This window comes from Notolepis coatsorum (assembly GCF_963971535.1).
Source record: "Notolepis coatsorum genome assembly, chromosome: 11".
Classification (NCBI taxonomy): domain Eukaryota; kingdom Metazoa; phylum Chordata; class Actinopteri; order Aulopiformes; family Paralepididae; genus Notolepis; species Notolepis coatsorum.
Genome location: NC_140175.1, coordinates 62,813,283 through 62,841,021, shown reverse-complemented (window position 1 = coordinate 62,841,021; position 27,739 = coordinate 62,813,283). Strand labels below are relative to the sequence as shown.

Sequence of the window (27,739 nt, the reverse complement as noted above, 5' to 3'; positions counted from 1 at the left end):
AGCGGTAGCTGTATTCATCTTCGCTTTCTGTAGAAGATAACGTAAAGTGCCTCTGTCAACAAAAACAACAACAATAACAACGACGACGCAGTCTTTGACTTTGGTTGAAGTCGAGCTGCGTTGGTAGTTAGCTGAAAACGGAAAGTGCTTGATTTAGTGTAACGTTACTTGCTAGCCTTTGTCTCCTAGTTTTGTTTTATTTGATCTGGTTAGGAGGATGTCTTTCAGAAGAGTAACCAAGCTGCTGTGTGGGTTAGCCGCAGGATCTGCTGTTCTCGTGGCAGTGGCAGAATCGAAAGGATATAATATTGACAAAGCAACACCGGGAGGAGAAAACACCAGACTGTGGACGGCAGCACTCGGTGCTTTACAAGCTGCTCAACCAGCACCACCACCAGCACAGAACTTCACCGTGACATCCAGTGTGAATGTCTGGGATACCAACTGGGATAAGTACGATTTGAGTTCTAGGGTGTTATTCCAGGGACCAGCTATTACAAAGTAACCATTTAAAACCTGTATGATTGAAAAATCCTGGCCCCAATCTCATTTTCTGGGTAATGTGGTGTAATAATCTTCCCTAGTATAGGCTAATCGCTGCCTTCTGATGTTATTTCGAAAGGCCAGACACTTAACTTTGGCACTTGTTTAGTGTTCTCTCCCCTCCAGGTAGGATTGCATCCAGCTCACTGATGAACTATCAAAACCAATTGCTTTTAGCTTGTCAGTGAGAATGGAGTGATTGACAGTGTCTAAAGCCTTTTGGAGGTCCAGCATTGATTGATTGATTGAAAACTTTATTAACAGATTGCAGAATGGGTACAGTACAGTACAGCTCAATACATACAATTGTTAAGGGGATGCAGACCAGAGAAAGACTTTTGTCTTGTTTACATCAGGGTCCCCCATTTTCAATTCATCATAACATATGACATACAGATAAGACAGTACTGCTACATCTATACATTTATGACATACCAGATTTGCAAATACAGTACTGTTTGCGATACCAAAAGAGTCCAGAAAAGAGAGTATATACATTTGACGTAGAAACTGTACATTGGAGGAGGTTGGGTAGGTGGGGTGGGGATGGGTGGGTGGGGGGGACTGTACATTGGAGGTGGGTGTGGGGGGTGACACACTGTACAACTGTGTAAGCAAAACTGTACATTGGAATATTGACAACCATTCTTTGTCATTTACTGTACATTTACAGGGGCCAGTTTCGAATTGCAGTCTCCAGTAGGTGTTCTTTGAGAGTGGCCATGCTGTGACCATGCCGCAGTATTTGCCCGCGTCCACCTCTTGTTTGATGTGGTCGTTCAAATAGAGAAGGCATGTGTCAGTGGAGTGGGATGTTCTGAAGCCAGATTGGAATTCATAGATTCGCTTTTTTTCCGCAAGGTACTTTTCGACCTGTTCGTAGAAAAATATTTCCATGATTTTCGAGATGGAGGTAAGAATAGAAACAGGGCAGTAGTTGCCTGGGTCTAATTTGCTGGATCTTTTGTGCAGGGGCGTCACTCTCGCAATTTTGAAGTCTTTGGGGACGTATCCCTGTTTTATGGAGAGGTTTATTTATTATGTGGGTGATGACCATACCTGTCAACCTCTTCAGTTCAAATAACAAACTCAGCAAGACCGATGGCTTCTCAGTTACTGTGGGTGACAATATTGTCACAAGGAAAGATGAAATTACCTACCTGGGTTCCATCCTAGAGGCTAATCTTTCCTGTGACAAAATGGCATCCAATGTAATAAAAAAAGTCAACCAACGAACTTGATTCTTGTACCTGATCTCCTCTCTGGTAAACAAGAATACCCTGAAGACTCTGGCAGGAGCACTCATTCAAGGGTACTACGACTATGCTTGCACCCAGGGGGCGAAACTAGAGCCCGCCAAGCGCCATTGGCGGTCAGTTTTTACGTTTGGCGACTTCCACTGAGAGGTCTGCCCGCCGTGTGGCGAGCAATCAAATAGTCATGTGAAAACCGAAAATCATGTTCTCACTCGCTGTCTCAGCACAGACATGCAGCGCATCGCGCACTGCTCCTCCTACCCCTCCCGCACCTGTTTCTGTATGCTGCATGTAAACAGAGGCTATTGCCTCGGACAGTCACCGTGACGTTAGTCTAGTCAGAGGGACCTCCGTGAGCTAATGTTAGCTACTGTTACAAAATGACCCAGTCAACTATTCACTTTTAGTTTAATACATGAGGCATTGTGTAACGTTATCCAGCCGGCTAGCTACTGATGGCTCCCGACATCAACAACTGCTCCAGCAATAGTCCAGTGCATAATACCTCCGTTGGCTAGGTAGCTCACGTTAGCCCACGTTAGCTCACTAGTCACTACGAAATGTCCCAGTAAACTAAATAATTCACTGAGGCGTTGTACCAACGCCATCCAGCAGTAGCTACAGATAGCTCCTGACATCAATGTCCTACAACATGCGTATTCGAGCCCCTGGCTTACATCGCATGAGGGCTGCTGAATAGGGTCCAGCTGCAGCGCAGGAGAATCCTTTCATGCTGAATGTAGAGTTTAGGGTCCAGCTGCAGTGCCGGAGAATCCTTGCTGGAGCTGGAGGCCACTCGAGTATACACACAGACAGTGGAGCTGTTTGCAGACAGCGAGGTGGCGATGTCTCGCAGATAATACAACTACAAGTAGGGCTGGGCGATAAAACGATAACGATAACTATCGCGATAAATTATTTCCTCGAAATAAACATGAAACGTGGTCGCAAAGTTTTGATATATCGATTTTCCAAGCTTGGATATGAGCACACGCACTAACAACCAATCAGTGAAGGAGATGGCCGACAGCGGAAGGAGACGTAGAGAGGTATGACTCAAGTAGTAAATGAGGCTGGCTAGGATAATTAGCTTGCACGGCGCTATTTTATAGTTTACCTGCCGAGTTGGTGTGTGTTTTGAATTCTGAGGGTAACTGTTAGAGTAGTGTGGGGTATACGGTGGACGTCGTTGCAATGTATTGGGGCGAAACAGTATTTTATGGTCATATTTAGTACATTGTCATGGAATACACCGCTTGGAAACGAGGCTGGCTAGGATAATTATTATTTTTTTTTTATTATCTCCCATCCCACCCTTCCTGGTTGTTGCGTACTTTCCCCTACTGTTGGTCCGGGAGACCGGAGACTGTCGCATGCTTTCCTCCGACGCATGTGCAGCCTGGGGCAGGCCAACCTGGCCGCGCAGGTTCTCACCGGGGAGAGTGTAGCGTGTGGGAGGCCACACTATCTCTCCTTAGTTCCAACCCTTGCTGAGCAGGCGCCCCGACCGAACTGTAGGGGTCGCTGTCCACAATGCCCAGGACCCACCCTTCATCTTTCCCACCCCCTGATACAGCCAATTGTATCAGTGTGAGAGGCCAGCCAAGCTGATAGCAACGCCGGGAGCTGGATTCGAACAGGCGAATCCAGTGTCTCCCGGTGTTGGTGACGAACGTAATCTCCGTGCGCCACCTGCCCCCCCCCCTGGCTAGGATAATTAGCTTGCACGGCGCTATTTTACAGTTTACCTGCCGAGTTGGTGTGTGTTTTGAATTCTGAGGGTAACTGTTATAGTAGTGTGGGGTATACGGTGGACGTCGTTGCAATGTATTGGAGCGGAACAGAGTATTTTAGGGTCATATTTACCGTACTTTTCGCACTATAAGCCGCACCTGAATATAAGCCGCAGCAGCTAAATTGAATGATGTGTACATATATAAGCCGCACTGGACTATAAGCCGCAGGTGTTTTAATGTTTAATTACCATATGTAATTAGCATTGGGACACAATACTGTCGGACAAATAACAAGAATTAAAGAATTAACTCATTTACAAGTTGTATTAAGTTTAGCAAATAAGGGAACAGATAAATAAAATGTCAATGCAGTCAAAAAAGCAATATTTCGATTTTTACATTTTCGGGTTTGGTCACGTCGAGTCACATATAAGCCGCACCGTTATATAAGCCGCAGGGTCGAAAAATGGGGGAAAAAGGTGCGGCTTTTAGTCAGAAAAGTACGGTAGTACATTGTCATGAGATACTCCGCTTGCTCTGGCTAACTTCTAACGTGCGCGGACTGATGACGACATCAACTCGACTCTCGAGACATTCGCAGCAGCAAAACAAGTCTATTAATAGCTAGGGATGCACGATAATTATCGGGCCGATATCAGCAATTATGACGTCATCCCGATAAACCCGATAATGTTAATAGCTCCGATAATATAATATATTTTTTGGTAAAAAAAAAATGCGGTGTGGGTGAATTGGAATGAAGTGCGTTTGTTTTGACTGTAGGCTCCTCCCGTTGTGTCAGTACTGTGGTACGACTGACGGCGTGTGGTTTAGGAACAGGGCGTTTTACACAAATCCAGCGCTCCCTTTCTTGGCTGTGACATAGCCACGCAAGTTTCTGGACGCAGCGCGGACGTTTTAACAACAAAGATGGCCGCGTCGGTACTCGGATTTTCAGAGGAAAAAGTTCGCTTGCTATTTGTAATAAATGCAATGCAGAAGTTCCACAAGGAGGGAAAAGGGCAACAACTTGGAATACATCCAGCCCGACCATCTGCGGCATCACCACCGCCACGACGGTGTGTTATTGTGTTAACTTGGAAGCCCACGACGACGCGAGGAGCTAAGCAAAGCTAGCCCCTTTCGTGGCTGTGATGCAACCCTTGGTTGAATACGCAGTCACTTATTGCTCCATAGTAGCCAGGTTAATTTGCACCACCAAGGACTGCTTAAAAGCTAGCGGCTTGAGCCCTTGGGTCATTTCTGTCAAACTTCTTTAATTTAGCAAACGACTCGTCAATAGGTACAAGCGTGCTCGCGCCATCGTCGCGGGCCCCCAACACCGTGGCGGTGGTGATGCCGCAGGTGACCCGTTGTTGTGGTGGTGATGTGAGGTGGTGATGTGTCCACTCAAAGCCTCTTTTTCAAGGCTCTGCTTTGAAAAAAGAAGAACAAAAAGCTTCGAGCGTCTTAGGTTGGATGCACCACAAGCTGTTGACGGATTGTGAATTTTCATTTGGAAAAATAAATATGGTCACTTTATCAGTCAAAAGTAAAACTGTTGTCTTGGCTTTTGTTTCTGTTGTCTGGTTAGGTCACATTTAAGTTGGTGTTAAGTTATTGTCCTGGGAAGTCTTTTTATGTATTATTATTGTATTGCGATATGTTTTGTTTCATGTTGAAAAAAAAAATGTTGATCAAAAAAAATATATACATTAATTTTTTTTTTATAATACAATAAATATCGGTTATCGATATCGGCTTGAGGAGCATAAAGTTATCAGTATCGGTGTCAAAAAAGCAATATCGTGTATCCCTATTAATAGCCCGTCCATCGGCGCCGGGCATAAGAAGTTAATTAAACTTGACGGATATTGTTGTGAAGGGCCAGATTAAACCGAATATATATATTTATTTATATATATATATTTAATTGTATTTGTATATTCTCTAATATTCCCTGATATCCCTTGTATATTCCTTGTACAATATGCATTGAATATCCATTCTAGCCTACTGAACATCCCATAATAGTCTCCATTCGACTATTGGTCGAGACCTTGGTGCCAGGCTGCCATACCCCCCAGACCCAGTTCAAACGTACCGCTCAACATGTACGAACAAGTCCTAGTTCCGCGTAGGAATCTGGCTACCGCACCACTAACGGTACTATTTGTTCATAGTGCGTATATATACTGCGCTACTAAAGTAGGACTTCCTTTTTCAGTCCAGTTTCTTACCCTCCAATAGAGTCACAGACGTAAAGCCTCCCCGCGACGCCACGTGTGGGAGTAAGGCCAAGTTCGGCCTACCATCGGTATTGAGACATCGTGTATATTAATATTTGAATAGTCATATTTGGCACTATATCGTCGAGTTGGACGTAGTCTATTAAGCTAATAATAGTCTATTCATATGTAGTGCTTCGTGCGGTGAGAATACTATCGTAGTCAGTACCCCATCGTTTCGGGCAGAGAACTGGCTGCTTATCCAGGGTGGCAGACCCCATGTGAGGCTGCCCCGAGGAGCCCCAGAGCCGACGAGCGAGTGGACCTGCATACCGGATTATTCTACCGACGCCAGCCCGCCTTCCCAGGCACGGATTATGCTTTGTATACAGTGATTATTCTATGGATAAAGACCGACACTGCCGTGTGTTGGAACCCCCCCCCCCTGGAGAGGACGCAAGGTGAGGAGGCGCTCTGCAAGACGAGGTCGCTTCACGTCTCTCCTCCGTGGACCGGAGAGAGCCGGCTCACAGAGAGTCCACCTGCTTTCATCTGTGGTCCAAGGATCGCTGGCGCACCGAGCTGCACAACTGTGGGTTCACCCAGGATACCCTTGGCCGGACGAGGCAGCCAGACTCTACCCCCCCCCCCCCTCCTACTCCTGTTGTCTTACAAGCGACCGGATTACCCCCCTTAGTGTATCCAGTCTTATAATCATTAAAGTATCATTGCTGTTATTCCTTAACTATTCCAGGTCGTATATTTACCGCCTGCGCCATCAGAGATTGGACATTCTCTATTGATATACCGACGAATACTCTTTGCCATAAAAGTGCATACTATTTCAATTCATAAATGTAATTAAGTGATTAAGTGCTTGCTCTACACACCATTGCTGTGTAGGAATAAATACATACTTCGACTTCGTACATTTGTGTTGGATCCGTTTCATCTACGTGACAGTGTTCATCATAATATATTTATGCCGAGTACTGGGTGGCCGAATATTAAGTACAAAGGTAGTGGTAGTAAGTATCATATCTAGTAATACAGTCAGGGAATTGTACCCCTCAGTTACAATTGGTCCTTCGAGCCGGAGGGTAATTAGTGTAATATTAATATAGTGTTATTAATATTGAAATGGCCTATGATGAACACTCCACGAAACGATCCTCCTAACCAACGCCCGCAGCGCGAACGACGGCTCCCTCAGTACTTAGAGGCTTACGCTGTCAGTCAACAACCTAGTCTTCTACTAACAGTAAACGCGGTAAAACTAGAAAGTAAAAGTATGTCTAACCCCAACGCCCAGACTACCCCGACCATAGAGGCCCCTACGGGTTCTAATGTAACTGACCAAGTTCACGGTGGGGACCAGTGGGAACCAGACATGACTTCACACCCCGCCAGTACTGAAGAAGTAGTCCCCGATGAGTCCCGGGAGGAATACAACGCTACCGAGAGAGAACTCGGCACGGAAGAAGACGGGGAGAGCACCGTGGAGATAGAGCTCCAAGGCTCCGCAAGGAGTACCCCGAGGGAAGGCTCCCCTATACAACCGCCTTCTCCCAGCGAGGCAGAGAGGACCCTACAGCAGGCCTTCCTCATCAGCCTGAACGCCGCTGCTGAACGCGACCGACTGCAGATCCAGCAGCGGAGCGAAGAAGAGCATATACGTCTAGAAATAAGACTCATTCAGAGGGAAGAGAATGTGGCCCGAGACCGAGCAGACAGCCAGCGAGCAGCTGCTGGTGCTCTACGGGACGCAGAGCGCGACAGACAGCAAGCGCAACTAATAGAACAGCTGATCAGACGGACAACACCCTCTCCCTCCGCCAGAGGCTCCAGGAACTCGTCTAGACACACCTCCAGGGCGGCATCCCCTAGCCGAGTAAACAACCCTGAACTTGACCAACAGACGAGGTCTATACCCCCCACAGACCACCTCCCCCCACCGGTCCAAGCGAGACCTAGCAACCGGGAAGGAGCAGCATATCCTGTGGAGAGGCTAAACCAGAGACTACAAGCACTGGATGACCTAACTGAAGACGAAGAGGAAGAGGAGGAGAACCACGCCCGACGACAGCACAGTACTCTACCGGACCAGGAGGTCCGGTACAGCCCAGGCTATACTCCCGCGGAGCTGCGCTACAGACCCCCGACTCTATGCCCGGGTGAGCACGACGCACGACCCGCACCGAGGAACAGCACCTGGACAAGCGGGCCATGGTACACTGCCGGTACCAGCCCATACCAAGGAGCGGGAGGAGACTCGCCTAGGAGGCCTCTCCCCCAACGCTCGCCGATGTATCCACAGTCAGCGTCATACATTGGCACGCCTATGGTACCCGACTTCACCCAAGAGAACCGGGCCCAGTATACAGAACTCCGCATGTGTCTGGAGACCATGTTGGTGGATGTATTGGATGAACGCCATAAATACGCCATCCTACTGAAGCACTTAAAGGTACCCCGCGCACATAATATAGCGCTCGCCTACGCGACTTCCACCACCCCATACACAGCAGCGCTGGTAGCATTGGACCAGAGGTATGGGCGCATATGGGATTACGTGATCCAGGAGATCCGACACATCGACCGCTTACCCCCAGCAATAGACAATCGAGCACTGGACGACCTGTCCATCAGAGTGCAGTCCCTGGTAGGGATGTTGGGAGCGCAGAGAGAGAAGGGGAGGCATGAACTTTACGCCAACTCAAATGTGGAAAGGATCTTGGAGAAGCTGCCGCCCGCTCGACAGGAGCGTTTTAGGCGGCAGAGACCACCGAGACCCGAATGGCCCGAACCGAACCTCCTCGATCTAGCAGACTTCCTGGCGAGAGAAGTCAGCAGCCTACGGCTAGATACATTCGGACGGAGCACCCCTGGCTCCAGAGAAGGAACCAGACGACTAAATGATGGAAGAAGATCGGTGACTGTGATGCACCAATCGGAGTCAGTACCGAGCAGCAGGAGCCACAGTACCCCCTCCAGAACGGAGAAGTGGAAGATAGTGTGCCCCTACTGTGAGAAAGAACACTGGCTAGCGCAATGTGACTCCTTCCCCAAGCTGAACGCGGAGGAAGCAAGTCAATGGATAAAGTCCAACAAGCGCTGTTTTCGCTGTGCGCGCTCACACATGGCAGCCGAATGCCGCTTAAAGAAAAGGTGCACCAAGTGCGATGGAGCCCATCTGGACATACTTCACGACAGTAACAGACGGCGCCCTTCACCCGCACCATCCAGCAGCAAAGCGAGCGTCATGTACATCGATCCCGCCAGCAGCAGTGGAGCCCGAGTACTCCTAAAAGTAGTGCGTGTGACACTAAGCTACCAGAATAAAGTCCTGGACACTTACGCCGTCCTCGATGACGGGTCAGAGAAGACCCTTCTGCTCGCCTCCGCTGCGGCCCAGCTAGGGCTGCGGGGAAGCGAAACCCAAATGACAATTCGGACAATAAGACGAGATTTGAAGACGATAAAGGGCGAGAATGTCTCATTCTCTATCGCAGCAAGCGGCCAGCCTGAGCGACGGTACCAGATTACAGACGCTTTCACCAGCCAAGAAATAGGACTGTCGCGGTACACATACCCCGTCGCCAAGCTGATGGAGAAATATGCACATCTGCGCAAGTTACCGATCCCGCTCATAGACAATGCTATGCCGACCCTGTTGATAGGCTCCGACCATGCAGACCTCATTGTCCCGATAGACCGGGTTCATACCGGACCCCGAGGCTGTCCTGCAGCAGTCGAGACCCGTTTGGGATGGACTCTCCAAGGCCCGCTCGCCAAATCTCTCAACCGAAGTACAGCCACTAGATGTCTCCACTCCCGAGTCACAGAGGGAGAAACCGCACTCCTGCAACACGTAGAGCGGCTATGGACCTTGGAACAAATGCCCTTTAAGAACGGAAAGAAAGACATTCGCTCTAAAGATGACATTTACGCCATTCACCTCCTCGAGACAGGGACCAAGAGAGTCCCGGTCAACGGCGTGTTGAGATACGCCACGCCACTCCTGCGGCGAGAAGGAATGCCTACTTTCCACGCCAAGACAGACGCCACAGAACGGTACCTGCTGAACACGGAGCGGCGCTTAGCCAAGAACCCCGCCCAAGAGAGTGTATACCGCGCTGAGATTGAGAAGCTCATCACAGCGGGACACGTCACAAAGATGGACATTAAAGAGGCTGACCAGACCACTGAATCGTGGTACGTGCCTCACCACAAGGTCCATCACAACGGTAAAGACCGCATAGTATTTAACTGCAGCTACCAGATCGGATCCCAAAATCTGAAAAAAGAGTTACTGCCCGGTCCCACACTCGGCCCCTCCCTACTCGGCGTTCTACTCCGCTTCCGCCAGGAAAAGGTGGCCATCAGCGGGGACATTAAAGGAATGTTCCTGCAGGTGAGATTAGTAGAGGAGGACAAGCCCCTGTTACGGTTCCTATGGAGAGAGAAGCCAGGAGATGAGCACCCAGCCATCTACCAATGGGAAGTCCTCCCCTTCGGAACGACGTGCAGCCCCTGCTGTGCTACATTTGCACTACAGAAACATGTAGCAGAGGACCCAGCAGCGGACGAAGAGGTCCGACACAGTGTAAAGAACAGCTTCTACGTAGACAACTGTCTACAAAGCCTTTCAACCCAGGAAGAAGCCGAGGCTCTCCTGATTAAACTCCGCGCCTCATTGATCAAAGGCGGCTTTGATCTCAGGCAGTGGGCCAGCAGCGATCCGCAAGTACTGCGCAGCCTCTCCTCCGAGGACAAGGCAGCCAGCAGCGAGACCTGGATGGCTACAATCCCGGGAGAAGCCCAGGAGATGACCCTGGGATTGGTGTGGCGATTCAAAACAGATTCGCTTCACTACAGACACAAGCCCCTGACTACGGAGCAGGGAAGGCCGGCGGCGGCGCCGACCACCAGACGGAGTGTGTACACAACACTCGCCCGACAATATGACCCGCTAGGATGTATTCTACCGTACACCACCAGGGCAAAAATGATTGTACGAGCATTGTGGGACAAGGACCAGGGCTGGGACGACCCCATTCCCGCACACCTTGCATCCACCTGGAGAGAGTGGGAGATGGAGCTCCACTCACTCCCAGGCGTTAATATGCGCCGAAGCTACTTCCCACCCACGGTGAGGCCAGAGACATGTAAAATGGACTTACATGTCTTCAGTGACGCCTCAGAGGTCGCATACGGATCAGTAGCCTACTTGCGGGCCCAAGAAGAGGGGGGAGAGATCTACACAGCATTTGTCCTCGCCCGCTCGAGAATAGCCCCACGCAAGCAACAATCTATCCCACGCCTAGAGCTCTGCGCAGCCCTAGCCGGAGCGCACCTAGCCACGCTCATCCAACGTGAGCTCACCATACCGGTGTCTAGAACAATCCTGTGGTCAGATTCCACGACAGTACTCGCCTGGATCAAATCGGACTCATGCAAGTACAAAGTCTTCGTGGGAGTCAGAGTCACAGAGATTCAAGACTTAACCGAAGAGTTAACCGGAGAAACAGAGTGGCGCTACGTTGATACAAAACAGAACCCAGCTGACGTCATCACCCGGGGAATGCCCCTAGATGACCTCACCCGTCGCAATGTCTACAGTGACGGCCCAGCATTCCTAAAGCTCCCGGAAGGAGAGTGGCCCACGCCTATCCCGAGGGAAGCCAGTCAGGAGGAGGCTGAGCATAAGAAGCCTGTGTTCTGTGGATTGAGCACTGTTATCTCCGCAGACCCCAACATAGATGATTGCACTACCATAGAGAGTGCACAACAAAGGACATTCCTGCGGCACCACCCGGAGTGTAAGTCCCCCGCTGAAATGTCAGCAGCTAACTACGAGGAAGCAGAATTGCTTCTACTGCAGCGAGCCCAGACAGACTCATTCCTTATGGCCTTCCGTAGATTCACATCACGGAAAGGAAGACCGTCTACACTATTGTCCGATCATGGGACAAACTTCAAAGGCGGCGAAAGAGAGCTGAGAGAGAGCTTCCAAGCTATGGGCCCAGAACTTAAGACCCACCTCGCTCCAGCACAGATTGACTTCCAATTCAACCCCCCAAACGCACCCCACTTCGGTGGTACTTGGGAACGGGAAGTGCGTTCCATAAAGACAGCCCTGTACGCAGTACTTGGGGCCCCGACTGTGGCGGAAGAAGTCCTAATGACAGTCCTCACGGAGATTGAGGGAGTATTGAACTCTAAGCCCCTCGGCTACGTCTCCAGCGATGTGGCGGATATCGACCCAGTTACCCCCAACACACTCCTGATGGGGCGGCTAGATCCCGCGTTACCCCAGACAATGTACCGGCCTGAAGAAGCGAACGGCCGACGAATGTGGAGGTACAGCCAAGTATTAGCCGACAAGTTTTGGAGCAGTTTCCTACTACACTACCTACCGTCTCTACAGACCCGCCAGAAGTGGGTAAAGGAGAGAGACAATTTGACAGAAGGAACAGTCGTCATGATTATTGATCAATCACTGCCCAGAGCTATGTGGCCGGCCGGCCGCGTAAGCAAAGTGATCACCGGTGCCGACGGCAAGGTCCGAGCAGCTGAAGTGCTTGTCCAGGGTCGCACTTACACCCGTCCCGTGGCGAGGCTCATAGAACTGCCCCGACTCCCAGACACAATCGATGATGACCATGACCCTATAACCCTATGACTTTGTGAAGTTGACTGACCCCTACAGCAAACCCTTATGTGTAAATAGACAACGCGATTAATCTGTCTCTGCTTAACTGATTAGGTCTGGGACCAATCAGGGGGTGGCTGTTGTGAAGGGCCAGATTAAACCGAATATATATATTTATTTATATATATATATTTAATTGTATTTGTATATTCTCTAATATTCCCTGATATCCCTTGTATATTCCTTGTACAATATGCATTGAATATCCATTCTAGCCTACTGAACATCCCATAATAGTCTCCATTCGACTATTGGTCGAGACCTTGGTGCCAGGCTGCCATACCCCCCAGACCCAGTTCAAACGTACCGCTCAACATGTACGAACAAGTCCTAGTTCCGCGTAGGAATCTGGCTACCGCACCACTAATGGTACTATTTGTTCATAGTGCGTATATATACTGCGCTACTAAAGTAGGACTTCCTTTTTCAGTCCAGTTTCTTACCCTCCAATAGAGTCACAGACGTAAAGCCTCCCGCGACGCCACGTGTGGGAGTAAGGCCAAGTTCGGCCTACCATCGGTATTGAGACATCGTGTATATTAATATTTGAATAGTCATATTTGGCACTATATCGTCGAGTTGGACGTAGTCTATTAAGCTAATAATAGTCTATTCATATGTAGTGCTTCGTGCGGTGAGAATACTATCGTAGTCAGTACCCCATCGTTTCGGGCAGAGAACTGGCTGCTTATCCAGGGTGGCAGACCCCATGTGAGGCTGCCCCGAGGAGCCCCAGAGCCGACGAGCGAGTGGACCTGCATACCGGATTATTCTACCGACGCCAGCCCGCCTTCCCAGGCACGGATTATGCTTTGTATACAGTGATTATTCTATGGATAAAGACCGACACTGCCGTGTGTTGGAACCCCCCCCCCCTGGAGAGGACGCAAGGTGAGGAGGCGCTCTGCAAGACAAGGTCGCTTCACGTCTCTCCTCCGTGGACCGGAGAGAGCCGGCTCACAGAGAGTCCACCTGCTTTCATCTGTGGTCCAAGGATCGCTGGCGCACCGAGCTGCACAACTGTGGGTTCACCCAGGATACCCTTGGCCGGACGAGGCAGCCAGACTCTACCCCCCCCCCCTCCTACTCCTGTTGTCTTACAAGCGACCGGATTACCCCCCTTAGTGTATCCAGTCTTATAATCATTAAAGTATCATTGCTGTTATTCCTTAACTATTCCAGGTCGTATATTTACCGCCTGCGCCATCAGAGATTGGACATTCTCTATTGATATACCGACGAATACTCTTTGCCATAAAAGTGCATACTATTTCAATTCATAAATGTAATTAAGTGATTAAGTGCTTGCTCTACACACCATTGCTGTGTAGGAATAAATACATACTTCGACTTCGTACATTTGTGTTGGATCCGTTTCATCTACGTGACAGTGTTCATCATAATATATTTATGCCGAGTACTGGGTGGCCGAATATTAAGTACAAAGGTAGTGGTAGTAAGTATCATATCTAGTAATACAGTCAGGGAATTGTACCCCTCAGTTACAGATATTATATCGACGATAATTATCGATATCGAGTTATATGAAAATAATTTTATAATTTTATCGCGATAACGTTTTTGGCCATATCGCCCAGCCCTAACTACAAGTATGATTATATAATATATATATTTTATTTAAAAAAAAATTATATCAAATAATTATTTTTTAATCAAAAAATAGTTGGCAGGTAAGAAATATGCTTGGCGGGTAGATTCTTCCCATCTACCAGCCACTGGCCGGTGAGTCAAAAAGTAAATTTCGCTCCCTGCAGTTGCACCTCATGGTACCAAATCACCTCAAAGGCACTAAAAACAAAATTACGAACATCTCAAAACAAACTGGTCAGACTAACTGCTTGACCTGACTCCTAGAACCCACCTCACCCCTGCCCACTTTGACAACCTAGGATGGCTTAGAGTAGACGACAGAGTACAGCAACTTGCAATGGGCCTGGTCTACAAGATACACGACCAAGGTACCCATGTACATGTCAAAATACTTCCCAAAGGTCAGTGAATACCACGATCACAACACCAGAGGGAGCTCCACAAATCATGTTAAACCCAGATTCGGCTCAAACAAGGGACTAAACACGTTTCGCAATTATGCCACATCAATGTGGAACGCCCTACCCAAAGCTGTAAAGGAATGTGAATCACTACCCATTTTCAAAACCACTCTCAAAGAACACCTACTGGAGACTGCAATTCGAAACTGGCCCCTGCAAATGTCCTAACCCAACCCATACAATGTACAGTAAATGACCAAGTATGGCTTTGTCAATATTCCAATGTACAACCGGAAGACTGTTGCAGACAACTCTCTTCTTCTGATTTTTACTACGTTTTGGTGCATTACCGCCATGTCAAAACTGTCGGGCAAAGTGGTGTTGTTCCCGGAGAGCTCACTCTCGGCCGTGGTTTCTCAGTGTATAATGTATGGTGCTCTCCCTCAACATGCGAGTAGGGTGAGACAACACCATTCTTTAGTCCAAATAATACCCTACTTTATACTATATTATTGTCATTCGTTTAATGTAAAGTCAGTCTTACATTGGCACTGCTTTAACGTTGCATTTACCCATAATCCATTGCTGTATTAGACCCATGTGCCAGTATAACTTTTGTAAAGTAATATGAGGGCCGACGTTCCACTCTACTGGTTAAAGTTGCTTACTCATGAGTAGTACGTTCGTTGATAAAGAAAAATAATGTCCACAGCCGCTCCAGTGTAAAACAAAGATATCCAAATGGTTTATTTCTCTTCCATAGCGAAGTCTTTCTTTACAGAAGTGGTCCTAAAACTATTTTCCTAAATATTCACATCACTACTACAAGGAAAGACTTCGCTGTGGAAGAGAAATAAACCATTTGGATATCTTTGTTTTACACTGGAGCGGCTGTGGACATTATTTTTCTTTATCAACGAACGTACTACTCACGAGTACTGGTTAAAGTTGCTTAGAGTGGAACGTCGGCCCTCATATTAGTAAGAAAACTATTTTCCCAGTCTCAAATCACAGCCGACTCGACACATGAAAATTCCTCCACACTGGAAAGCCGTAAATCAACTTGCCGGCTCTTTCCACAGCATAACGGTAGGCTTGGCACCTTGGTTGAGAAATGCAGGCTTCAGTCTCTGTTGTTTAGTCCATCTGTTCAGTCCTGTTCAGTCCTGTTTCAAGCTACACACTCCCGTTCTGAGAGACTATATATAGAGATACAAATGTTCTAGAATGTTCGGTTATGACATCATACGGTGACATCGCCAATGTTCCAGAACGTTCGGTCATGACATCATACTGTGACATCACAAATGTTCTAGAACGGTCGGTCATAACCATACTGTGACATCACAAATGTTCTAGAATGTTCTATTATGACAAATAAGATGGTTCAACTATCTAAATCCAATCAATATTCCTAATGCCGTTTCAATGTAAGGTTATACAAATAAACATATAAACATTCATATAATACAATATAACCTAAATATATAGCTTTGGCTCCTACAAGTAATGAAGCGCAAATGTAAAGTTAATCAATACACAATGAAACAATATCTTTATCTATATCACATGTCAAAACTACTTTAATAAAACAAGATTTCCGTTTTTCATTTCTACTCATTCATCCAAAACAAGACAGCAATTCTACTTCTGCATGCACCGGGAGAATTGAGCTCATATACGATTTGGAGTTGATAGAATGGACATTGCTGTTCTTAGGAAATGTTGCTCATGGTGGAAATAATGGAAATTAACATTTCTAACATTAACATTTAGTGTATGTTTAAAGTTGATACATTGAGTCATGGTAGAATTTCACTTTATATTACAGCAGTATCCGTTTTTAACATTATAATTAGTGTGACACACATGTTAAAAGTCAAAGTCAACTTTGTCATTTTCCAATTTGTGCAAGACATACAGAAAAATTCAATTACGTGCCCCCCTTCCCACGGTGTATATAGAAAGAGACAATAAACACAAAAGTAACATAGGACACAATATACAACGTTACACACAATATAAACAGTACCTACAATTAAATTAATTAATGAATTAAATAAGAGGTAAAAGAGAACTTTCTAGATCTATTCTAAATCTATGGCCTTGCAATTCCACAGCTGAGCAGTGCCGACAAGAGCAGGCGTTCCATCTCCTCTACAGAAACACTGACACTTCCATTCATTTAATGCAGGGATGTACACAGCATTTCACTTTCAACCAGGTATCTGATTAATTTAATGTAGCAATTAGTAGTTCACCCAGTCCTTGGGTACATACAGGCTTTGACCAGCAGATGGCAGCGACGAGGCAGCTCAGCAGAGAGCAGCTGTCAACAAACATCCTAACAGAAAATATATACATACGAGGGGGAGGAGACTACATTGGGAGGGGGGTGGGGTGAAATCTCCTGTTTTTTCAAATCCCAATGTTGACAGCTATGGTGATGACTGGTGATGGCGGCTGCTGAGTCTCGAGGAATTTGGAGGGGATATTGTCATGGCCAGTGGCCTTGTTAGGTTGAAGGGCGCTCAGTTTTTTGAGCACCTCATCTGTTGTTACCATTTTGAGTTTGAAGTCGTCTTTGCGGACCCCTAGGTTTTTGTAGAAGGCTAGGATGTGTTCTACCCCAAAATGCCCTGAGTGGGAGGGTAGTTTATTAACACTCAGTGCCACGGACGACATATCTTCTTTTATCAGCCCCCCCATTGAGTGCCCACGACGACAAATATCGTTTTATTAGCGATCTGAATTCATGTTTCATCAACCGAGTCTCCCGTTGGTACACCAGCCCCTACAGAGCTCAGATTGGAAAAAAGCGCCCCCTATCGTCTATCCCTGTGTAACTGCAGGTCAGTCGCTTAGACTGACCTGGGATCTGTAGATCTCTGGGGGGGGAGCCAACTGGCTCCTTGTGCTGGCGAGCAGTCTGCTCAAGAGCGATCTGCTCGCGGGACGGAAATCAGCCTGGAATATATATTTACAGCAGCCAATAATCAATCAATAAGTGTGATCGATATTTGGAATGGCGATCAGGAATTGGAATAATCTTTTTGGAGAACATCTGATCTGAGGTAAGGAATCTATTTTACCAGTCTTGGGATAATCAGAGTTGTATTCGCTGAGATCTCAGCGTTTGCCCTATGTGTGATGTGGCTGTTTGGCTGTGATCGCTGATGAGGAAATAAGAGAATCGATTTTTCAGCTTGCGTCTATAGCGTGCATACGTACACATATACTATCGATAATCTAGCGTTTATTTGAAAACTATTCATAAATAGGCCGAAAAATGACGTTTTTGTGTATTCTAGAATATTCCAGTAAATGTCTTATCATGGAATCTTTATATTTTCCTTGAAAACGAGGGCTTTTCAAAATGCTATAAAACGAAAATGAACCGATAAAAAAACAATCCGCTTCGACAATGTTGACTGCAACCGAGTCATTGATAAGCGACGGGCAGATTAGACACATAGCCATAATTTAAAACATAGATTAGGCATTTTTTAACGCTAACGCTAACCGATTTGATCATGGTGTTTACATCGTTTCCTAGTCTGTTTCTTTGTTGACTGAGAAGGTTGGTAGGGGGAGAGGAGGAGAGGAGGCAGGCTGAGGTAGTTCTGAGGGACTGAGAGGGTTGGTAGGGGGAGAGGAGGTCTGTGCTATATTGGGGGAGGGGCATGAAGAGCTTGGTAGGTGAGGACCAGGATTTTGTAATTGATCAGTAGTTCAGTAGATCAGTAGAATAATCAGAGTTTTTCCACCTTTGTTGGACACTATCAAATCCTGTAACATCAGACCGGTTCAGGTCAGTTCATCTAAGCCAGGGGTCAGCGACCTTTTTGACATGGAGTGCCTGTTTGAAATATAGTTGTAACTAGTGTGCCTCAACAATATTCCATGCATCGTAATATTTTTTTCTCATAATCAGGTCTTTTTAATGATAATTTGTACATTATTACATCATTATTGTTATTATTAACAATATTATTATGATGGTTGTATCAACCCTAAATCTGAGTTGGGGACAAACAGCTGCATACAGTGCGACCATTTCACTCACATTTGCCCATTCATTTTTGGACACATCACACACCATCGGTGTGTGTACTGTACGTGTGCTGTCATAGCTCCACCTACAGGCCTAATGGAGAACACCAGGATGTGAATGGAGGGTGAATGTGAGGTATATCGTGTAAATACGTTTTGATTACACTGTAAAAAAAAAAAAAAATAAGTTACCAGAACTTAAAAATATTGAGTTCAGTTACTGTGCATTAAGGTTTTCAGTTTTCAATCCATAATAAGTTAACAGAAAAATAAGTGCACAACCACATTATTTCAACCTAATAAAACTATGTTTATTGTCATTGTTTTAAGAACACAAGTTGACTTGGTAATACTCACATTTTGAGTAAAAATAATTGCTTTTAACATGTGCAATGTTCAATGAAATAGAAAAATAAATACTACAATTAGTTGATTAATCCCACTGGTCAGAATGGTGACTGTAATAATGTTTTTGTTATAAGGCTCTGCAAATGTTACTGAATGATGTAGCAATGTATTTCCAGCTAAATTGATATAATAAACAAATAAAGGGTCTCAATTAAATATGTGGTAGTAAAAATAACCTGTGGGAGGATTTCAACAAGATAAATGCGACAACAGTGCAAAATATTTCACTAATATTTCAAAGCAATTTCTTTTTTTAAATGTAATTTTTTTTAATGCTCCCCCCTGTGCCTATGAAAATGCCCCTGCGTGCCTATGCATGCACGCGTGCCTAGGGTTGCCTACCCCTGATTTAAGCTCTTCTCTTGACAGACGAGATCCCATGGCGGTGCTGAACAGGAGGAAGAAGAGGAGGGAGAAGGAGAGTACAGATGAAGAGCTGAACTCTGAGCTGGAGAAGGTCAAACCTAAGGCTACACGCCACATCTTCCTCATCCGCCACTCCCAGTACAACCTCAACGGAGCCGTGGACAAGGAGAGGATCCTCACTCCTCTAGGTACTGTAGGTGCTGGGACTGGGAGGTAAAGCTGCTCCATTATGGCAGAAATCATAATCACGATTATTAACTACGAAATGCGCCGTGGCTTCCTCCTCCCTCTCTCAACACGAGCTGAAACTAGTGTTTGGGGCGGAGCCCACCACTGTGAAGGAAGGGTGCGCTGCATTTACAACACAAGACTCAAGATTATCTCGATTATCTTGTTTTCATGATCCAAAATCATAATTGAAATTGAAACTCTGATTAATTGCTCAGCCCTACTGGGAGGTATACTGAATATGATACCATCATGGATCTGTGCAAAGGTGTAGATACTTACTATACCGTCATCCACCATATATAGTAAACTTTTCAGAAAAACATTTGACCTCCCTACCAAAAGTGCTGCTTGCAGCGTTGTTGAGAACCGCAGTATTTCAGCTTGCAGCGTTCTCGAGAACTGCACATCAACTTCACATTTGATACTGCACTTGGGCCCTCAGCAATACTCCCACCAAGTGTCGATCAGATGAACAGTTCTCGAGATCTGCAAAGGACAGACGGGAGCATTATGGCTCTTTAAACTTATGATGCTGCTACAATGCTACCAATTGGCCAAATGGTACCAAATTTCTCAGGGTCACTCGGTCATCATATCTACACATTGTGACACACTCATGTGGTTGTAGAGTGTTCACGTTCACGTGACTGAAAACCATAAATTCAAAGTCCACAACCAGATAAATGAAAATCAAATGCTTTATTGTCTTTTGTGCGAAGGAAGGGGTTAATGCACATGGCAAACTCTCGTTCCCAATCCAGCAGAATGGTTGAGGTCCAGTAGCGAGGTTCGGTACATGGAGACGGGTTCCCGGACAGTCCAGGGACATGCGTGGCGGAGGGTAGTCAGACAGGCAGGGGTCATACATGGAGTGGGTTCTCAGACAGGCAAAGGTAGTAGCACAGAGCAGGGTCCTCCTTCCAAAACAGATCATACACAGCACGTTAATGTTCTCTCTATTCATGTCTACCATGGATTTGCAGATCAAAGTTATCCAATCTTCTGTCTGTTCGCTCTTTTTCTCCCTCTCCAATCAGCGCAGTAACGAGCAGCAGCCGCACTCCGTGAATTAGATACAGGTGTCATTACTCTGTATATGGTGTTAGAAAACGGTGTGTGGTGTTTATCAGCCTTCATCTGCCCTTCCGTGAAGTCTCCGCGTTGTGTCTTAGTTGTTGATGTTAAGACAATCGTTCTGTGCAGTTCTGTCCTCCCCCGCACTGGCTGTCACACTGTTTCCCCCCGTTAATGCATCCGGACAAAATAATGTAACTGGAGTCGTCGTCTCTTTTCTAAAAGGATGTTTATTTCGATAAACATAGCATCTTGTACAAAATTAAAGTCTTTGGTGTTATCAGAAACTAGATTCTCTGGTTCTGCGGCCTGTCCTATCAGCTGAAGCCTGTCTGTTAGCTGCTAGCTATCTTTGTTACTGCATGGTCTTTCCCCCTCCTGGAGCTCAGCTCGATGTCAGTCTGTCTCTATCCAAAACTCTTCTGCGTTATACCGGAAGAACTCACAGCTATGAAGTCTCTGTCTCTGGCGTTGTTGTGACTATCTCATCCTCCTAGCAACGGCTCATATCTCTAGCTGCTACTGCACTCCCGGTTCTCTGACCTTGGCTCGTATCTCTCCCACAGGCCCTGCTACAGAGAAAATGTCTCTCTTAGAGTTTCTTAGAGTTTAACACACACAGTCATTTAAACTAATATCTATATAGATATTTACATTACATACATGTTGTTATAACTAGGGATGTCCCGATCCGATCACGTGATCGGAATCGGCGTCGATCACATGCTTTTCAGAGGATTGGGGATCGGGAAAAAATAATAATAAAAATCGGCAGTCAAAAAAAGAAAAATTTTATTCAACAAACATGACCATGTCCACGTCTTAAACTCATACGGAGGCCTTAGTTTTGGTTTTAAATTACATATAATATATCATCATTAATGTATTTATTGTCACACAGAGCAGAATAATTGTCCACAACAAACACATTCCCCTTTAATTTTCACCGTTGCAACAAACACCCCTTTAATTTAGACGCTACACGCTACACGCTCGACCACATCACAACAACAGTACAACACGTTGCTCCCGAAACACGGTTAATATCCACTGACTTGAGCAGCTAGACTTAATGTCAGAGGTTTGGAACTAAGCATTTTAAAATAGAAAGTCAAGCCAGTTGCAATGTTTGCAAGGAGGACAGGCTGGAGGCGAAGTTTTCAGACTAACTTTTCACCTGGAGGATAACGTTACGTGACTGAGGATTATCGTCGGCGTTTCAGACCAGAATGGACCATTACGTAAGTCGAACACTGAATGTATACTAATGTGCAAACATATATTGAAACTTTTAATATTTCTCATATGAAGCAGAAGCACATTTCTCAGGGTGAATGTAATAACAAAAGCCTCCGCTCTCGCGCCCCGGACTATAGGCAACAGATGGGCTTGTCTCGCTCTGCCAGTTTCTGACAAATGCGTCAAAATTGATTACTAATGTGAAAGATCGGATCGGAAACGATCGGATCGATAGATATTTAAAATCACATGATCGGGATCGGATCGGAAGCAAAAAAAGGCGATCGGGACATCCCTAGTTATAACCATATGAAAACCACAAATCAAAAGTTACAGGCCAAAATTGAAAGTTAGTTGTTCTAGCCAAATATGACCAAATTCGACAGTGCACTCAGCCGGGTCCTCAGCAACACACCCGCCGAGCGTGAGGTTGATTGGTTGAAACGTTCTTGCGATAATTATGTGAAGGACAGGACTGATACACAGACAGAGATTCCTCCCTTAGTAGTTTGATTATTTGTATGTACGAAGTACAGGTAACTGGCGTATGACCTGCTCAGCAACACCCAAGAGACTGACACTGGTCCCTGGGCTTACGTTTCACAAACGCTGTTGTATGCTGTACAACACTGACTCATCAATTGATTCCCAGGGCGGGAGCAAGCGGAGCTGACCGGGGGGCGATTGGCTGCTCTGGGGCTGAAGTATGATGTCATGGTCCACTCCACCATGACACGCGCCACAGAAACGACCAACATCATCAGCAAGTACCTCCCAGGTCAGCAGCAAACTTGTGTGTGTGTTTTCTCAATCGTTTATTTGAAAGAGACATTCACAGAAAGCATTGACACCATGAATACAACTATATCCAGTGCACTGAATAATGTGTATTCAGCTGGAGCGTATACCCAATACAGACATACAGTATATACCCAACAGACATGCAGTATTATACCCAACACAGACATACAGTATATACCCAACACAGACATACAGTATATACCCAACAGACATACAGTATATACCCAACACAGACATACAGTATATACCCAACACACACATACAGTATATACCCAACACATACAGTATATACCCAACACACATACAGTATATACCCAACACACATGCAGTATATACCCAACACACACATACAGTATATACCCAACACACACATGCAGTATATACCCAACACACACATGCAGTATATACCAAACACACACAGTATACACCCAACACATGCAGTATATACCCAACACAGACAAACTGTATATACCCAACACACACAGTATACCCAGCCATGATCCAAATAAATCCCAGATTGAAAATAGATCAAATGTCTGAATGATAATGGTCCTTTCTGTGTTTGTTCCTGTGTCTCTTATTAGACGTGGAGACAGTGAGTTGTGACCTACTGAGAGAGGGAGCTCCCATCGAGCCGGTACCAGTCATATCCCGCAAACCAGAGTCTGTGGTGAGAATGCTCTGCTTCTTGACAGGCTCCAAGGGGGAATAGAGCACACAACCCTCACATCCTGTGAGGAATTAAGGTGTAAAGGAACACTCCAACATTTTGGGAAATACACTTATTTGCCATCTTCCCCAGACGGACAGACAAGAAGATTGATATCCGTTGCATGTCTGTGTCCACCAGTAGGCCCCGAGAGGGGTCCAGGTGCATGCTAGCACTAGCTTAGCACAAGGACTGGAAGCAGTGTTTCCAGTTTTTTTGTCAGCGAAAACTATGACGAAAAACCTTCGTCAACTGCCATTCTTTTGCACGACAAAGACGAGATGATAACTAAATAAAAATTACCCCTTGGTAACAAAAACTATGATGAAATGTATCACCAGGGTGCTCCAGTAGCACACCATGTTACCGCGCTGCGTCGCGGGACTCCGTGCTGCGTCACGGATCTGGTTGACTCCGAGTTCGATTCCCGGACTCGCCGTCATTTGCCGAATGTCTCCCCCTGCTCTCTCTCCCGTTTCACCCTACAACTGTCGGTCATGCTTGACCAGAAAAGCGATAAACGCTAAAAAATAAAGTTTAAAAAAAAGAAATGTATCACCATTTTAGTTAGCAAATAAATGATTGTACATAATATTATACACGACTTCAATGCCACATATCAATTACCAGACAGATTTATTTTCCAACCATCATTTGATTAAACGTCACTATTACAGTATGTTCTTCCATCAACCACTTTTGAAATAGAACTCCGAACAACCTTTCACTTGCTAGTTGGTATCAAGGAATTGATGAAATATTGTGGGGAAGGCTGCGGCCGCTCCTTGTCATCAGTCTGAACGTGAAGGCTGTGTTTCCCTCATCCTGAAAAGTACTTTTGGATATACTGCAGTGGGCTGTACCGAATAAAACATTGACATTTTAATTCTAAATCAACATTAGAATAAAAATGTTGTATGTGTCTATTCATTCTGTTTAAACCAATGGGGTTTTTCTTCACAGTTGCAGATAAAGATTAGGCTACACTAATATTATAGTACATGACTCGTCATAAATAATTTTATAAAACATTTATCATAAATGATGTAGCCTATCTGCATCCGCTTGGCGCTCGGCGCTCCATCAAGACGTCACCATCACTTTCGTACCAACTGTGCCCTTATTGGATTATTTATGTTGACAAAACTGGCGAGTTATATTCATTAAAAAGTAAAAAAAATAAAAATCATTTAATCAGATTAATCACTTTATTCAAATTGAGGATTTCGTTTGAGGATATTTATAAATAAAAAAAAATGTTCGGATACTTCAATAGAAGCTTCGAATGTTAAAAAATTACATTCCGTACAGCCCTATACTGCACATGATTTCCCTCCGATAGCAGCAGCATGTAGTCTCTCTGGAAGAAAGTAAACCTTAAATCAGGTATTACTTTCCTCGTATGGAGGTGACACCTTGATGAACATGTTGCCTTTGTCCTGTCTACAGTACCATGAGGATGGGGCGCGGATTGAAGCGGCCTTCCGGCGCTACATCCACCGTGCTGACGTGGATCAGAAGGAAGACAGCCATGAGATCATCGTCTGCCACGCAAACGTCATCCGCTACTTTGTCTGCAGGTCAGTGGCTCTTCTCAAAAAACTGAAAGAAAGAACTTGGAAGTATGCAGCACTGGTGGTGCTTTTAGAAGTAGTATGCAGCACTGGTGGTGCTTTTAGAAGTAGTATACAGCACTGGTGGTGCTTTTAGAAGTAGTATACAGCACTGGTGGTGCTTTTAGAAGTAGTATGCAGCACTGGTGGTGCTTTTAGAAGTAGTATACAGCACTGGTGGTGCTTTTAGAAGTAGTATGCAGCACTGGTGGTGCTTTTAGAAGTAGTATACAGCACTGGTGGTGCTTTTAGAAGTAGTATACAGCACTGGTGGTGCTTATAGAAGTAGTATGCAGCACTGGTGGTGCTTTTAGAAGTAGTATACAGCACTGGTGGTGCTTTTAGAAGTAGTATACAGCACTGGTGGTGCTTTTAGAAGTAGTATGCAGCACTGGTGGTGCTTTTAGAAGTAGTATACAGCACTGGTGGTGCTTTTAGAAGTAGTATACAGCACTGGTGGTGCTTTTAGAAGTAGTATGCAGCAAGGGCGGCTACGTGGCGTAGTGGGCAAGGCGCTCGCCACAAAATCTGGAGACGCTGGTCTCGCCTGTTCGAGCCCAGCGCTCCACATTTGCTTTCAGTTGAGCTGGTCGTCCGTACTAATACACATTGGCCGTATTAGGGGGTGGGAAACTGATGGGTGGGGATCGGGCGTTGTGGACAGCGACTCCTACAGGTTGGTTGGTGCGCCTGCGCAGTTGAATCAGGAAGTGTCGGGGGCAGCGTGAGCCTCCCACGCGTTACTCCTCGCCACTGAGAGATCGAGCTGCGCAGGTGAAAAGATGAGACTGCTGTTACCTCAAGTACCGGAGGGGACTTGTGCTATGTATGACTTAGTCCACATTGCAGCCGGCTTGTGGGAGGCAAGAAACAGCGTTCGTGACAGGGGAGGGTTGAATTGGATGATACGAAATTCGGATGGGAGAAAATATAGAAAATGGGAGAAAAAGTGTATAAAAAAAAAAAAAAAGTAGTATGCAGCAGTGGTGGTGCTTATAGAAGTAGTATGTAGCACTGATGGTGCTTTTATAAGTAGTATGTAGCACTGATGGTGCTTATAGAAGTAGTATGCAGCACTGGTGGTGCTTATAGAAGTAGTATGTAGCACTGATGGTGCTTTTATAAGTAGTATGCAGCACTGGTGGTGCTTATAGAAGTAGTATGCAGCACTGGTGGTGCTTACAGAAGTAGTATGCAGCACTGGTGGTGCTTTTTGGAATTATGATACCAAGAGCCACATGAAAAATGCAAGTAATTAAAACAGTGAGTGACTTTTCCAGGCATGATCAGGATTTTAGATCATAAGGAATCGTCTAAATCGTAAAAGTACAATTGCACGTTGTTCTTTTGTCCTGTATGTTCCTCCAGGGCGCTGCAGTTCCCCCCTGAGGGATGGCTCCGTCTGTGCCTGAACAACGGCTCCATAACCTGGGTGACCATCAGACCCAGCGGCAGGGTGGGGCTCAGGATGATGGGAGACTCTGGTTTCATGCCTCCTGACAAACTCACCCGAACCTGACGGACTGATCCATGACCTGACGGACTGATCCATGACCTTACAGACTGATCCCTGACCTTACAGACTGATCCCTGACGGACTGATCCCTGACCATACACTGATCCCGACCTTACAGACTGATCCCTGACCTTACAGACTGATCCCTGACCTTACACTGATCCCAACGTTACAGACTGATCCCTGACCTTACAGACTGATCCCTGACCTGACAAACTCACCCGAACCGGACAGACTGATCGCTGACCTGACGGACTGATCCCTGACCTTACAGACTGATCCCTGACCTGACGGACTGATCCCTGACCTGACGGACTGATCCCTGACCTTACAGACTGATCCCTGACCTTACAGACTGATCCCTGACCTTAGACTGATCCCTGACCTGACGGACTGATCCCTGACCTTACAGACTGATACCTGACAGACTGATCCCTGACCTGACAGACTGATCCCTGACCTGACAGACTGATCCCTGACCTTACAGACTGATCCCTGACCTTACAGACTTATCCCTGACCTGACAGACTGATCCCTGACCTTACAGACTGATCCCTGACCTGACGGACTGATCCCTGACCTGACGGACTGATCCCTGACCTGACGGACTGATCCCTGACCTGACAGACTGATCCCTGACCTGACAGACTGATCCCTGACACAGACTACATGATCCCTGACCTGACTACCTGATCTCTGACCAGCCTACCTAAACTGCTGCCCAGACTAAAAGCTCTATCCATGTTGGATAGTCTAGGATGACTGATTCAGTGTGTTGTTGTAGGCAGATGTGGAGCTCAAAGAGTGTCTCAATGCCACAGTAGTTGCCAAGAGGCTGAATCAAACCTGGTCAAGTAGTATTTTAAAATTACTCTTAGAATTTGTTGGCTTGGTGTACCAGGTGGGTGGGTGGGTGGGGGTTGCCCCACAGAACAATACATTGAGTGCCAGAAAGGTTGGATAACTGGAAGTATACTTTCTATGTTGATATAGTAAACCCCACCCATCTGGCATTCCTAGCAGATCAAAACAAACACTGAGAATAGTTTGCAAATACAATCCGATCCAGGTCTAGACTGAGTGACTCCGTCGTATCTCCTGTCAGCCCTTGATACCAAGAGACGAGGTGGTCACTCAACCACTTAGGTTGCGCTGTGACTCTGAGAACATGATGCACCCAAAGAGATCAAAGCTAGAGTGGGCACTTCCTATTATATCTACACAGTTCCCACTGCTACC

The 27,739-nt window shown here is 46.1% G+C and overlaps 1 protein-coding gene across 1 annotated transcript; it reads left to right on the top strand.

Annotated features, from left to right (window-relative positions):
• Positions 1-26,697, top strand: LOC311236680 (serine/threonine-protein phosphatase PGAM5, mitochondrial-like). The gene is made up of 6 exons (XM_084324399.1): positions 1-453; positions 19,321-19,505; positions 22,514-22,639; positions 23,247-23,332; positions 24,821-24,951; positions 26,353-26,697. Exons 1-6 carry the CDS (start codon positions 218-220, stop codon positions 26,501-26,503), a joined length of 915 nt encoding a protein of 304 aa, XP_084180525.1. The 5' UTR covers positions 1-217; the 3' UTR covers positions 26,504-26,697.
• The last annotated feature ends 1,042 nt before the right edge of the window (positions 26,698-27,739 follow it).

Bases quoted from the DNA above. Each gene is read 5' to 3' on its own strand.
- LOC311236680 (XM_084324399.1), top strand. From the start codon at position 218: ATGTCTTTCAGAAGAGTAACCAAGCTGCTGTGTGGGTTAGCCGCAGGA. The intron at 19,506-22,513 runs GTACTGTAGGTG...ATTGATTCCCAG, and splicing joins GAGGATCCTCACTCCTCTAG to GGCGGGAGCAAGCGGAGCTG. The intron at 23,333-24,820 runs GTGAGAATGCTC...TCCTGTCTACAG, and splicing joins CCCGCAAACCAGAGTCTGTG to TACCATGAGGATGGGGCGCG.